At 40.5% G+C, this 15,064-nt stretch overlaps 1 protein-coding gene across 3 annotated transcripts in view; it reads right to left on the bottom strand.

Moving 5' to 3' along the window:
* Positions 1 to 15,064, bottom strand: part of LOC134617044 (enhancer of polycomb homolog 1-like) — a 36,034-nt gene that overhangs the window by 20,065 nt on the left and 905 nt on the right. For 2 of the 3 annotated variants that reach the window (XM_063462203.1, XM_063462202.1), the window contains exon 1: positions 6,812 to 7,232. In XM_063462203.1, coding sequence (XP_063318273.1) covers positions 6,812 to 6,964 — 153 coding nt within the window. In that variant the 5' untranslated portion in view covers positions 6,965 to 7,232. Of the gene's footprint in view, positions 1 to 6,811; positions 7,233 to 8,740; positions 8,837 to 15,064 lie in introns of those variants that run through there. The other variant, XM_063462204.1, reaches the window with a different exon arrangement.

The following is a 15,064-nucleotide window of genomic DNA, read 5'->3' on the forward strand; positions in this document are numbered from 1 at the left end:
GCTAAAACTGGGCAGGATAAGAAAATAGAATTTGGGGTACTGTAATCTACCAAAAATCTAGTGGTCAGGTTTTACACACTGTACCTTAAGGTTTTTCAGTTTTATCATCTAGCATTGCATTATTCTAATTATACTGACCAATTAGAGCTCAACTGCTGGACTTATTCTATTTTGTGACATACCTGCCTTACTTTACTTTCCATGTTCTAATGGTTCTGGGTTTATTTTAATGTTTTCTTATTTCTTTGTTCCACCTTTTTAAATTTAGTTTAATCGCTAATTAATTTGTGCATTTCCTTTGTATCAGTCTTACAGGCCAGTCATTCATCTGATCTGCACTAACCTGCATGAATGAAACCATACAAATACCTTTTAAACACGCAACATATGCCACCACACCCCTCTGCACTTCTACACTTTTATGTTCCCATCTTATTCCAACTCTGCTTCCAGGTCCCTCTGCTATGAGGGAAAACTTTATTGACCAAACAGCCTTGAGCAAAAACACATAGCCTGCCAAACCTAATCAAGCAACGTGGTTGTTTACTTTCCTGGCTGTGGTCATTTGCCTGACAATAAATAAAGTCAGATTGAGATGAACAGTCAGAATACAGAGCATTAGCCGATGCCCTCGTACACACACACTTGCACTCGTTTCCTCAAATACACAGAGGAGTCCAGAAATAGCCCTCTAAAATGACCACATCGATCACTGTCAAGTCTGCTGAGCCAGCCGCGGCCTCCTCCACCTTCTCCAGTCTCGCCTCTGACAGCTACTGTCCCCGACACTGTAAATGCCACTTAACATGATGGACAGCCGCAAGGGACAGTCTGGTAAGAGGCTGTTGAGGGATGCTTAGCCACAGTACAAAAGCAGTTTTATGCAGCGTGTGTGGGAGAGAACGATATTCAACACCAAGAGTAAAAGAGGTGGGAAAGTAATGGCAGCTACGAGCCTGGGTTTTTCCTCCACAGTTGGTCAATTCAAACTCTGTCGGGCAGTTTGTAAAGTAACAAGCAATTAACTGAACAACTTTCCATCCCGCTTCACACATTAAAAGAAATGGGGAGTGAATTTGCCTCGGTCCAGACCTTTGATTCACTCCAATTCAGCCTGCTTTATAAGACGATCCAAGTCTTTGCAACTTGAATGCAGCCTCATAAGTTAATAAGGCTGTGATAATTTACCAACCCCCAGCCCAGTATAAAATGTGCACAGTCACCTTCCGGGGATTACTATGCACATGAGCCAAATCAGCCTGCATATAATTAAAGCAAAGTACTTTTTACTTTGTTGACAGAAATGTATCCATCTTGTGAGTATTTTTGGCCCTTTGATAAACACTTGTTCATGCTGACGTCATTAGCCATTCGCAGATCCAAATGCTCTACAATGAGTCCACACCGAAAGTAACAGATCATCCAAATTCTTTCTACTCAAATAAAATGATCAGTGTGGCTGTGCCCAGATGTTATTATGAAGTTTGGTTTGCAGGAATCCGTAAAGAGAGGGGTTACAAGGTTTAGTTAGAAGAGAATTAGCTAGTTAGTTTAAATCTATTGATGACAGACCATTTTCTAACTTAGTTAGACTTAGTAACTTTGTAGTAAACATATAGCTCTGCTTTGGAAGTATATTAATAAAGAAAACTAGAGATGTGAGTAGGGCTGCTCAATTAATCGAATTTTAATCGTGATTACGATCTGGGCTTTCAACGATCATTAAAAATGACTGAGCCGATTATTAGCTCCTCCTCTCGCGCTGCTCCGTGTGGCAAATCGAGCGCACCTCTCTGCGTTTCGAACACGCGTCACAACAATTAAGAGGACCCGAGGGAAGCTCGGAAAGCTAAGCAGAAGTTATTTGGAGAGGAGAGGATAATAGCTGCTGAAGAAAGAATGCCGTTGGTTGAAAAGAGAGGTAAAACGACTTCAGTGGTGTGGAAACATTTTGGGTTCGCGGAGTCAGACGTGGATCAAGTAGACATAGTGTGGAAACTTTGCTACGGTGTCGTAGCTGCACCACAGAGCAACACTACAAATTTATTCAATCATTTGAAGACCGCTCACAAAGTGACATACGATCAAACAATGAAGGAACATAGAGAAAAACTCTTGACAACACCTGCTTCATCCTCACAGACCTCCATTCACGCTACCCTGTACAACGCGAATAAATATCCCACCAGCTCCCAGAGACACAAGGAGATAACAAACGCAGTAACGTTTTCCTTGCCAAAGACCACTGCTCAATTAACACAGTGAACAACCAGTATTATGCAGTATTTTGAAGTTCACTAAACATAGATGTTTACATTTTTCATTTATTTTTTTTATATTGCAAACATTTGCACTGTTATCAGTATTTGCACACTATTTTATATTATTTTTTGACATCTTTAAAGCCATTATTCAATACATTGTTATTATTAAATAAATATCGTCAAATAATCGAGATCTCAATTTCAGTGAAAATAATCGTGATTATCATTTTTGCCATAATCGAGCAGCCCTAAATGTGAGGAGGGTTTGTGAATGTGGGCTAGTTGATGTAAATGACTGGTACCTCCTGGCTCGTGTTACCCGAGGTACAGAGCTCGGGTTAGGTTGACAAACAGTAAAAAACAGGGAAGATGCAGACATAAGATGTTGACTGTCCCCAATGGACAAGAAAGCTTGTAGAAGCTGACAAACAAGTTATGTGCAGTGCTAAAATAAAGCCGCTAGCTAGTGTTAGCCATGCTCTGAAAATTGTCACACCAATGTTATGCACAGCACTACACATTTTAGCAGCATCTAAACCATGTTTTGGTTCATTCACAATGTGATTAGTGTTAAAATCCCTTATATTCAGCTGGAGAGGGAGGAAAACCAAACAGAAAAAGGCAGAACTAACAGGAAACTGCAAAGATTTCTGTCAACCAGACTCATTGACACTGTACATGGACTGATCGTGCTTAGATCCCTTGAATGACAATTTTAAGCCAGGACTGTAAATGCACACAGCAACTGTACATACGCTGTTTGACTATTTTCTTGAACTGTTGAACTGAGCGGCCCTGGTTTACATGTATAGTTTACACACTCATTCTTTAATTAATGGGTCACAGAGTGAGCAATTCCACAGGAGTTTTTACTCATCTGGCAAACTTGCCAACTCACTGGCCTGAAAACCCTGCCTGGAACCTGGTGCACAAACACGTCCAGAACCAATTTGTCAACAGTCAAACGGAAAGTGAAACAGCTGACGCAGGAAGCTATCTAGTTGACATCATGTAGCCAGCAGAGACTTTGGACAGGTGACATGCCCCACTTTCCCACCCAGCAAGGTCACAAGCAACAAAAAAGAAAAAACCTGGTGTCCCGCCAGAGCATGTGGCTGTGTGTATGTACAAGAAGCGTGTCTGGAAAAGAGGCAAAAACAGATGTCTGTGGGTTCCCAGCAGGGCTGCAGACACTGACCTCACTTTCACCCAAACGTAAACACGAGACAAAGTGTCTGGCTCCAAAACAAACACGCTACACGTGCTGAGGGAATTTCAGCAATGACAGCTCTTTGGTAGATCTACGCTACCAGAAATACACAAACAGGCAGAGATCGGCCTGTTGGACAGAGATACGACGTTTGAAAGCGTTGACTATTCGTGTGCCAAGCAGGGTTACAAGCGTTACGAGGTGTCCTGTTGCCCAAGCTGAGAAGAAAGATGGACATGGAAGCACAAAGTCGTGAGTTCTCAATGTCATGAGTTCAGCTCTCTTAACTTTTGCTGAAGTTACGAGCTGGTGCAAAAGCAAGTAAAGTTGACAATTCAGTTTAAAACCTTCCTGATGTGCCAGATTTTCTAATTCATTTCAGTATACTCTTAGTGAGAAATAGTCTCTGCTCAGAATTGTATAAATTTAAGCTGTTGAGCTATACATTGAACACCATCACTGAAAGAAGCAGCGCAGGAAAAATGTTTTTAATGCTTGATCCTATCTGCTACCTGGTATGTTTTCCTGCTGGAAATGCAGCTAATAAAAACAAAGACGAATGCTTCGTCTATTTCAAGGTCATTTATCACCAAGAATATTGAATCTGTGGAAATAATTTCACTGGCTACAACCTAGAGTGATTTCCACACCACTTTCACTGAGCTATGAGACCGAGTCAATCCCGATACACTCATGTTTAAATGTACAAAGTCTCAAAGCTCTAATGTAGGGGGGGGGTGCAATAAATGGGAAGCTATAGCTTGATAAATTTACAATATCAATCATTTTATGCAACACTGCTTTAATGTTATTTTTCTTATAGACTGATCTTTATAACCCCCACAACCTGTTCACTTGACAGTGCCCGACTGTGCAGAAGCAGCAGCAAATGATGCATCAACCACTCGCTTTTATGAGTGTGTGCAAAGAGCCTGGAGCAGACAGCCTGGGTTAACAGAGAAAGTTGATATCAGTTACTGCTGTGATGCCCGTCACCTCCGACTGGGCTTTTAGGCTTTGTTGAGTCAGGATAATTAACATAGTTGGTTTTTTCACCCTCACAGCTGAATAATTTTGGTGCTGTCCAGAGGAAAAATAACCAGGACTGAATTTTTAAACAACTTGTTTGTATTGAGCATTGAATTTACTCAAGCTTAAAATTAAGTTTTGTGCATCCAACGGTGATTTCGGGTAACAAATTGTCCTAACTACATGTGGACCAATCACACTTGCGTGCATAGCTACCCTCCAAGAGGCCCACGTGGAGCAAGAGAAAATCTGGCTATGCTGAACATACTATGCAGCGTCCCCCTGCTTGTTTCAGAAATCTTTCTATTAGCAGAGCGTCAGACTACCCAGCACTGCATAGTCTGGCTTAAATGGTCCTAAGTGAAATATGCAAAGCTGATGCTTTCTCTGAACACTTTCAGACTGCAGAAAATAAATGCAGTTTTTGCTTTCACTGGGTCAAGCACATCGCTAAGGGAGACAAAAAGAAAAAGGGACCACGTATCCCTGTGCAAATTAATGAGCGTGGAGGCAAAACAAATAATATGTGCTCCTACAAAAGCTAAAAATACACACCAGCAGCAGCAACTACAACAACTACTCAAAATACATTTCCATCTAAAGTCTGACGCAGAATTCATAACAGACAGCTCCCAACACAGAGCGGCTGGCACGCAGCAGGCCTTGGCCTACCTCTTATGATAATATGACTGTTACATAACCAAGCACTCCAGCTGAGCAGAGCACAGACTTTGAAGTGACAGCAACCCCCACCTCCTCTCCTCTCTCCTTCTTCCTGCCACCCTGATCTCTTCTGGAGCGCCACGTGCCACTGGTCTGCCAGCCCGCTGTGCCATCTGACACACTGAACCCCTGACACCGAGCCTCCACAACACTGGCTGCAACACACTTTGCTTGAATAATTTAGGAAAAAAAGTATCCAACACAGATCCCTGTAGCGATATCCCCCTCGTGTACTCAACCTTATATTTAAACATCAGACAAGACTGCTGGATAAGCTGTACAGCAGACTCCTCAGAGAAGCAGATATATTGTTTAATACTCCCAGGATGAGGGCACTGCTGTGTCAGACTGCTGTATAGTAAATTACATAAAAAGCAAAGAACAGGAAAAAGAAATCCCACAGGGCGCATGTGCTTTACAAACACCCCCACCCTATTTTTGAAATAATCACAACAGCCCTGTGGGATGCAGCAGGAAGCAGAATTTGTTAAGTTACTTGCAGGTACATTAAACTAGAAAGATAAGTTTCTCTAACAATTATCTGCAAGCTTTCATGAGTTTTGAAATGTTCTTATATAGATAGTCAACTATCAATGCACGTTAACCAGATAGATGCTCATCCCACAGTGGCTTTCCTGTGGAGTAACAGGAAACACAAAAATAAAGTTGCACAACGAAAGTCCCAATCTTATTATGCAATATTTACTTACACAAAAATTATAAAAAATTATAACATATAAACCAAAGCACTTTTAGGTAATTTAAACGATCTTTTCTGGTGTAATTTGATGTTTAAATATTCCTTCTATGCACAACTGAATATCACCACATTGCAATGAGAGATGCCGGTGACAGCACCTCTGGAAAATCGGCATCATTAACATATTACAGAGAAGTATCTTCTTGGTTAGAGTGACAAGAAGTTATTTACCTGTGTGACTGCTGCACATGCAAAAACTTAATTGCAACAACATATAATAACAAACCCGCAGCTTCCATACTAATAAACGAGCCGGGCTCGCCGTATGGAGAAATCGTCATAAAAATGTGGCACCAGCACCTGCACTCATGACACAAGGCTCTGTGCAGGAAAACAGCAAGCAAACATTTACATCAAGTCAATGCAAGACGAACACCGCTGTGTTTTCTCCAATGCATGGCCGCCTTGTTGACATTTCTGACTGCTGGTAGCAAAGATGCCACATAATCTGAAATCACTAGCTCCCCCTTGCCCTGGTCCGCTGCAATTACGCCAACACAAGGCCCCGTCCTGACAGACGAGACAAAATGTCGGAATCGCTCAGGTCACATGACTCCTTTGTACTCAGAAAATCACCTCACGCACAAATATGCCGGTCAAACCGGACAATTTTATCCAAAAACGACACAAAGCACCCCCACTTTGCCCAAAAATCCGTCCGAGTCCCGTATATGAGTCGTTTGCGGCACAAAACCGTCGTGTTTCTCCTGAGAAAATTGGCGGCCATTTTGTGAAAGCTTGCGCAGAAAAAAAGAGGGACGCCTGTGATCACGTAAAAATGAAACAAAACGTATAAATTCATATTTTCAAACGGTTAAAGCATACCGATTCCTCTTCTTTCTCCATCCCCGTCGGCATCTGCGGCACTGCCCGGTTAATTGATGCATATTCGTGTAGGTCGGGTAAATCCTCACAACGGAAGACGGGTAGTGGCTTGGAAGCGTCCAGCGCCCGTGCCCGAAACGACAATTTACTCATTTTTCACAATTCGAGGTGCAATATAAATCTATCCGATCTCCTAATATTCACAACGGTACCGAGTGGAGCTTTCATGGATGTTTCTGTGCGGTTAGTCTCTATTCTAACGTTCGAATGGTTGTAGCTTGTATTTAGGGCGTCGCCAACGGAGCCGGGGGAAGGCCCGGATCTTGGTCGCTCTCTCTCGGACTGTTTTTTTCCGACGCTCCGCTCCCTACCGTTGGTTCAGTGCGCCATGGACAACATGGCGGACATTTAAAACTCGTTTGCTCTGTTTCGCTCGGAGCGGTCCAACCCCCAGTTCGTGGACCGACCATTCCCACACGGTCCCGAGCGCTTGCGCGTTGCGGGGGTAGGGGGAAGGGGGTATTTCTTGCAAACTAACTCCTTTTCCACACATACACATAAATTATTGAAATAAGCACCGGGAATGGCCGAAATGTATATCGTAAAATAAAACGAAATAAATTGTCAAATAAATAAATTGAATGACAAAAGTAAAGTTGTTCTATACCGCCCTCTAAAAACAGTAAATGACAGAAAATAAAAATGCGATTTTAGAAACATAAATAAAAAGTGGGACTACTGGAATAACAGGACTAAAAAACAAACAAACAAAAAAAAAAAACCCACTGCCAACTGTATTTTGCACAACAAATAAAAAAGACACCCCTATTTAAAAATGTATTTAATATATAAACTATGGAACACAGAATTTCCTTGAATAATTTCTACTTTTGAAAAAAAAAAACACTTAACACTTTTTAAACAAGTTGTAAACAAAGTTTTCAAATAAAATTAATTTGAAAAGGGTATTTAATATTGCATGGTGTACATTTTCTCTACTATGTAGTATTATTGTCATGGGTTATTTTATTGCTGCTTCTATATTTTTTTCCTTTCAATTTTGCTGTTGTAATAAAGTGAATTTCCCAACTGTGGGACATACAAGCTATCTTACTGCAGTGTATTTTATGCTTTGGTTAACAAAATTAGAGACAGACTAGCTGCAGGCCAGTGCAGCTAACAGAGATAACTGTTAACTGAGCTGAAACAACTACAGTGATTCACTACAGCTCATCAATCTGATCTGATCAACAGCCCTGTATTTATCGGCAAGGAATAACAAACAATTCATTTAATTGTATTTTTTCCACCCAAACCTTTGTCATATATGAAGACGAATAAAAATACTACTAATTACTACTATACATTGGAAGTTTTCACTATAGTGTATTTTATGCTTTGATAAACAATACAGGAAGCACAAAAATCTTAAAAATAACTACAGCCAACGCCTTTAACACCACAGGGTAGAGACAGCCGTCCCTTTGAACCACACAGAAAGAACAACCCCGATCCACTGAAACTTATCACTCTGATCTGACCACAGCCCATCATTAAAAAAAAGAAAGAAGAAACGTTTATTCCAGGTGATACGCCTCACCATATGAGCACAACGCTGCCCTCTTCTGGTCTGACAGGCAAAGGATCAAATCACCAGCATGCATGTTGGCAGTGCCATTTCTCTGTGAGTGCATCACAAACTGTGTGCATCGTTTTGAGTGCATGTATTATTATATGTAAAGGTTAAAAGCTTAAAAGTGACCATGCTTATCCCAGCAGGCTGAAGTTGTGGTGCTTTCAGGGTAAGACTAGCACAAAGGTATGGTTTGAGTATGCAACCCAAGTGAACCCCCCCACCAAAAAAATACACAAAACCAAAAAACCCCACACCAAACCCAAACACTTACAACATTAATTTAACATTGTTACCTGCTGATGGTGGTGACATGTTGCTTATCCAGGATCCACCCAGGGGAACTGAGGTTTTCTTCTCATCATTAAATCCATAGATGGTGCCATGAAGACCTGCAAGCAAATTGACAACAGCGCAGGAACATTTAGTCAACAAGCTCAGGCTTGATGAGTTTTTCACATGTAATTTAAAAGGACGTTTAGATCCTGTTGGTCTGGGTGGAGCAAAAACAAAATCCACCACCTGTTTGTAATTGTCAGAAGGGCCTCCTGGTCTGGCCATCCAACAACTACACCTGGCTGTGTTGGTGGGTAACACACAAAGGCACTCAAATGGACCAAAAGGAGTTTATTTGTGTGAAACAAGGGGTTTTAAACTGAAATGGCACTTTTATTGAACATTTTCCAACAGGAAGATCTGCTTCATATTTGTAGATTACTCTCACATTCTTGCCCAACAGCACACAAAATGTAGCATCTGCAAATCCATAATCATCATCCTTAGTCTGATATATCTACTATCCTTTCTCTGTACACGTCTAAACCACCTCAGACATGCCTCTCTAATCCTGGTCCCTCTAAACAAGAACTTTAGCATCTTCAACTCTGCAATTTCCAGCTCGGCCTCCTCTCTTTTTTGTCAGTGCCACCGTCTCCAAACCACAGATCAGAGTAGGTCATGCTACCATCTTGTAAACCTTCCCTTTCACTCTTACTACCATCCTTCTTCTTCCAAATCCACTCCATTGTGCCTGCACTCTCTTTTTCACCTCTCTTGTGCACTGTCTCTTGCTTTGGATGGTCGATCCCAAGTATTTCAATTCATCTACCTTCAAGTAGGGCTGCCACGATTAGTCGACTAGTCACGATTACGTCGACGATTTTAATTTAATAGTCGACGCGTCGTTTGAAACTTTGTAAGATCCCAAAAGACGCAGGAATGAGTAGTAGTATTTAAGAGTGTAATAACGGACTGAAACAGAAGATGGCAGCACTGCATGTACAAGGATGCCAGGTGCCGTTAAACCCTGAAGAAGAAGAAGAAGAAGCTGTATCCCAGAATTCATAGCGCGGCCCAGCGCAGTTGTCAACAACGGCGGCAGCTAGTTAGTTTTAATATTACTCTTATTATTCTTTTTGGGTCACAAAATAAAGTTTAACATATTTTCAGGCGAGAATGTAACTGTGTAAACCTCAAACATCTGCTCAGTTTATCAAGACACCTCGTATTTTCAAAAGCGCTGCGACGTTTTCGGAGACGTCTGTTACCCACCAGCTCGATAGTTAGCCGGGGTTCAAGGCTCACTAGAGCCGCTGAGAACACCGGACTCCCGGCAAATTGTTTTCAAACCCACCGCTGTCTTTCGCTACTCAGGTTAAACATGATATATAAGTCACTTAGATAACTTAAAAATGTTATTGTTTGGCTTTTTTCAGTATTTTATTTGTTCCTGAGTAAATCGGTTTGGCTGAGATTAAAGTTATAGTTTTTACACAGCTGAATAAACGTCAAGCAGACAAATGATTATCAGAAGTGTGAGATGCTCGAGAATATACTCCGGTGTCCTGTTATATTTTAGATAGCAAGGAGCAGACGGCTGAGTTTATTAAACTCCACCGAAACAATCTGCAAATGTCATTAAAATTTAATAAACTATCATCTTGTCTTTATTTTTAGTTAGCACATACCTTAAACACTTCAAGCTGTAAGCTAATGATAGTTATATAAGAGCAGATGCATGCTGGTGCAATAAGCTGTATGTTTTACGTCCAATGGATGCAAGATCTGATTAGTCGACTAATCGCAAAAATAATCGGTGACTAGTCGACTATCAAAATAATCGTTTGTGGCAGCCCTACCTTCATGTACCTCTGCTCCTTGCATCGTCACTATTACACCCATCTCCCTCTCATTCACACATGTATTCTGTCATGTTCCAACTAGGGCTGGCACGTTTAGTCGACCAGTCACGATTATGTCGACTATCAAAACTGTCGACGACTAATTTAATAGTCGACGCGTCGTTTGAAGCTTCGTAAGATCCTGAAAGACACAGAAACAAGTAGTAGGATTTAAGAGTGGAATAACGGACTGAAACAGAAGATGGCAGCACTGCATCTACAAGGATGCCAGCTGCCGTTAAACGCTAAAGAAGAAGACGCAGTTTCCAGTATCGTAGCTGAGTCGAAATTCAGTGGCCGCATCCTCTGGAGGCCGCATTTGTAGGCCGATTATGTGACAGCAACGCGACAAAGGCTGTCCAAATTTGAAGACTCCTCCAAATGCATCCTCCTTTTCCCCAGATTTGAAGGATGGGTTGGGTGTATCCTTCGTTGCCCAACTTATCCCAGAATTCATAGCGGGGCCCATCCCATTCCAGTTCCCAACAATGGCGGCAGCTACTTAGTTTTAATATTACACTTTGTGGGTCACAAAATAAACTTTTAAGATATTTTCAGGCAAGAATGTAGCTGCGTAAACTTCAAATAACTGCTAGATTTATCAAGACATCACATATTCCCAAAAGTGCTCCGACGTTTTCAGAGACGAGCTGATTGGGAGATCAAGGCTCACTAGAGCCAGCGAGAACACCCAACTCCCAGCACATCGTTTTCAGACCCCCGCGGTCTTTCGCTACTCAGGTTAAACATGATATATAAGTCACTTAGATGACTTAAAATGTTATATTGTTTGGCTTTGTTCAGTGTTTTATTTGTTCCTGAGTAAATCGGTTTGGCTGAGATTAAAGTTACAGTTTTCACAGCTGAATAAACGCCAAACAGAAAACTGATTAAACAGAAGTGTGAGGTGGTCGAGAATTTACTCCAGCGTCCTGTTATATTTTAGATACCAAGGAGCAGATGGCTGAGTTTATTAAACTCCACCGAAACAATCTGCAAATTTCATTAAAAGTTTAACAAACTATCATCTTGTCTTTATTTTTAGTTAGCACTTCAACACTTCAAGCTGTAAGCTAATGATAGTTATATAAGAGCAGATGCATGCTGGAGCAATAAGCCCTACATTTTACTTACAATGGATGCATGATCTGTTTAGTCAACTAATAGCAAAAATAATCGGTGACTAGTCGACTATCAAAATAATCGTTTGTGGCAGTCCTAGTTCCAACTGACTTTCATTCCTCTTCTCTCCAGAGCATACCTCCACCTCTTACAGACTCTCACCACAGATCACAATGTTGTCTGTAAACGCTGTTCACAGAGACTTCTGACCTCATCTGTCCATCAGCAGTTCAAGACAGAAGAGGGTTCAGAGGCAATCCCTGAACCTATCCATCACTCCTACTGCACACATTCCCACCTCTCTTTCTTTCCCATACCTTCATGTCATGACTCATCAACTCTATCCCTGTGTAGCGACTGCAGTTCTGCATTTCACATTTGTTCTCAAAAGTTGGCATTCTCACATTCTCCAAGAGTGTTTAACACAATCTGATTAAAAAGTCCACTTGGAGACTCAGTCCCACAAAGGGGGTTATCGTCTCGACTCTCGATAAGTTAAACCAGGGTTTCACAACATAGCTGTGAGCGTGTTCATGTGAAAGAGTCAGTGTTGGGAGCATTTGATTTATCAAACATGGACGGGTTTGCTGGCAGCAGTGTGCCTGATTTTATAAAGTTAGATAAAACTAAGATATTAGAATAAATATAAAGATGTTAAAACACAAAATACAGGCTGAAAGTAACACAGCCAAAGGCGAGTCCACTGCATGTTTGGGTACGTGTGTGAGGAAAAGTATGAATGTCAAAGTACTTTAACCACTTTGGCCAGCAAGACTGGAAAAAAATCTAGTATATTAATGAAGTTTAGCCTATTAGAAATCAGGATGTAAAGCTGACAAGCAGACTGTCATTAGGTGAGGTTAATTTTTTAAATAAGACAGCCACAGGCCCAGAATTCAGACATAGGCTTAGTCTATGTGCAAATTTGATATAAGTTCAACAAGTATAAACATGTGATTTACGATCATATATATGGTATATAGAACAATAAAATTGTTATAAAAAGGGCTTTTAGCCAAAAGGAAAAACCAGGAAATAGGTTTCTTTAAGAATCTATATTTATTATTAATGCTCAACAGGAAAAGAAAAAACCTTAAGACACCTTAAAACCTCTTATTATTCACACACAGATGTCCAAGGGATTTCCAGGAATAATTCTGTTTTCTGGAGAACTAACTGATCAGTAGCTGGTGAATTAAAACCTGTTAATCTCTAATCTCAAACTTGGCCTGTTTCGGAGCTGGCTAGGTCTGCAGTATATGTTACCATGGTGATCTACACCGTTAAGCAATTAATCACCTTTGTAACTCTTAAAACGCTGTTAACCCCAAAGCCTGCTTTGTAAACAAAAGACCTCAGGAGTGTCACGGCATCCTCCACCTTTGGATCTAAGCCCTTCTGTTTATCCAGTGAAACATTTCAATGTCTACATGCAGCATCATCCAGTGTCCGCGGCAGGCTGACATTTTATGAAGGTAACTAGGTAAGGTACTTACCTTTAATTTGCAGTAAAGCGTCAGCAGACAGACAATAAGTGTTTTAATATAAGTGTTTGTTTAGATCAAGAAGGATCCCTAACCAGTGATGAATCTACATGTTGGACTTGCAGGTCTCTCCATCTCGCCTAAGAGGAGGAAATCTTTCTGCAAACAGCTGCAGTCTGACTTGGACTGGCTGCAACCACTCTCAGAGACATTGTCAAAAGGTTTGCAAATAATTGCTATGCTATCCATAAATGTAGACAAATTGACAGCATGTTGTCATCGGTCTGAGTCACAATTCAAGGGAACTTGACTCTTATAGAAGAGGAAGGTTGCTTAGCACAAAGTTAATAGTTAAATGTGATTTTTTTTGTCTAGAGGGACGGCAACACTATGTGATTTTCGATGATTTATACCTGGAAATTGCTGTATTATCAGAAACTGATTGCGGTGACCCCATTCCATCATATGGTAACATTTATGGTAGGTTTTGGTTACAGTGTTGGTATGCTTGACAATTTCATTTGGAGCAAAGAAAATACATAAATAATTGAAGTGAGATAACTTTATCTTTGAATAGAACAATAACTTTGAGGACATAGTTTGGACTTGGAAAAAAGGTGATAAATCATAATATATGTTAGTGCAATACTCTGCACATCATACAATGTTAATTAATATAACATGAATAAAGTATTGTGATAATATGATATTGTGGGATGTCTGGTGAATCCCATCTTTACTAGCGAAGGTTTAAGAAGCTACTTTAGAGAGAACAACTCTGACATTTATGTTTAAAACAAGAGTAATGGGAAATAGATCGGATTTACAAAGTATATTTTGGTTCCCTGCTGTACGCAAACACACACATGAGCCCAATTCATTTATATTAAGAGGCACAGCTTTACTGTGGTCATTGACTCCTGCTGTGACACATGAAACCACCTTCTATAAGATTTTACTTGAATTGGCAGGCTACATTTAAGATAAAAAACTGTAAAAGGTACTTGCATTTGTCAGTACTTTTATACCTTATTTAATGATTTCTTAAAGTTTCTTATAAGCAGTTTATTTGGTATAATTGTAAATGCAGTGTCAGTAATATTACAATGCTCGATAGTTTCCTTCTCTTAGATATTTCACCTCTTATGCTGCCTGCCACTGTCATGAGGTTATGACTAAAATATGGCTAGTGGGACATGTGCATGTTTCTAGGTTTTGAAACGAATAAAGTCTGTGTAATGCAGTTATTATAACAGCTTCTGGATGTTTTCCAAATTAGTCAAGCCCATATTAAGCTGTATTGGAGAATAAAGCCTTGAAATCTGTTTTAATTTCCAGAAACTTCGAGTAAAGGCGTTCTGAGGACAAGGCCTCAACTGCCCTGTGGTTATGCAAAAATGACAAGAGCTTGAGTGACATATTTTAGTAAGTTAAGCTTGTGACCTTGAGATTTATACTCCTAAAAACATCGAAAAAAAATTAAATAAAATACAAAAGAGACGACCTCGAACTAAATACATTACTTTCATACCTTACATACTTTGGGTCAGCACACAACACAAAAGTGCCATGTGGGTGGGGTTTGTCCCACAAAAAGTTCACATAATCACAGGAAAACACGAGAAACATTGTCCTCGTCTGATTTACATCACGTCTAATGCAGAAGATGAGGCAACCCCAACACAGTTTTTATCCCAAGCATGCCTTTATTACTAATTATTAACTAATAATGACAGCACAACTAGTCACCATGAGGCAGTTCCCATTTGAGCTTCATCCGGCCAAGCAGGCCAGGACGGTCAGAGGTCTTCCTCTGGCTGGGTGTTTTATGAAA

The sequence above is a fragment of the Pelmatolapia mariae genome, linkage group LG18 (assembly GCF_036321145.2).
Source record: "Pelmatolapia mariae isolate MD_Pm_ZW linkage group LG18, Pm_UMD_F_2, whole genome shotgun sequence".
Classification (NCBI taxonomy): Eukaryota; Metazoa; Chordata; class Actinopteri; order Cichliformes; family Cichlidae; genus Pelmatolapia; species Pelmatolapia mariae.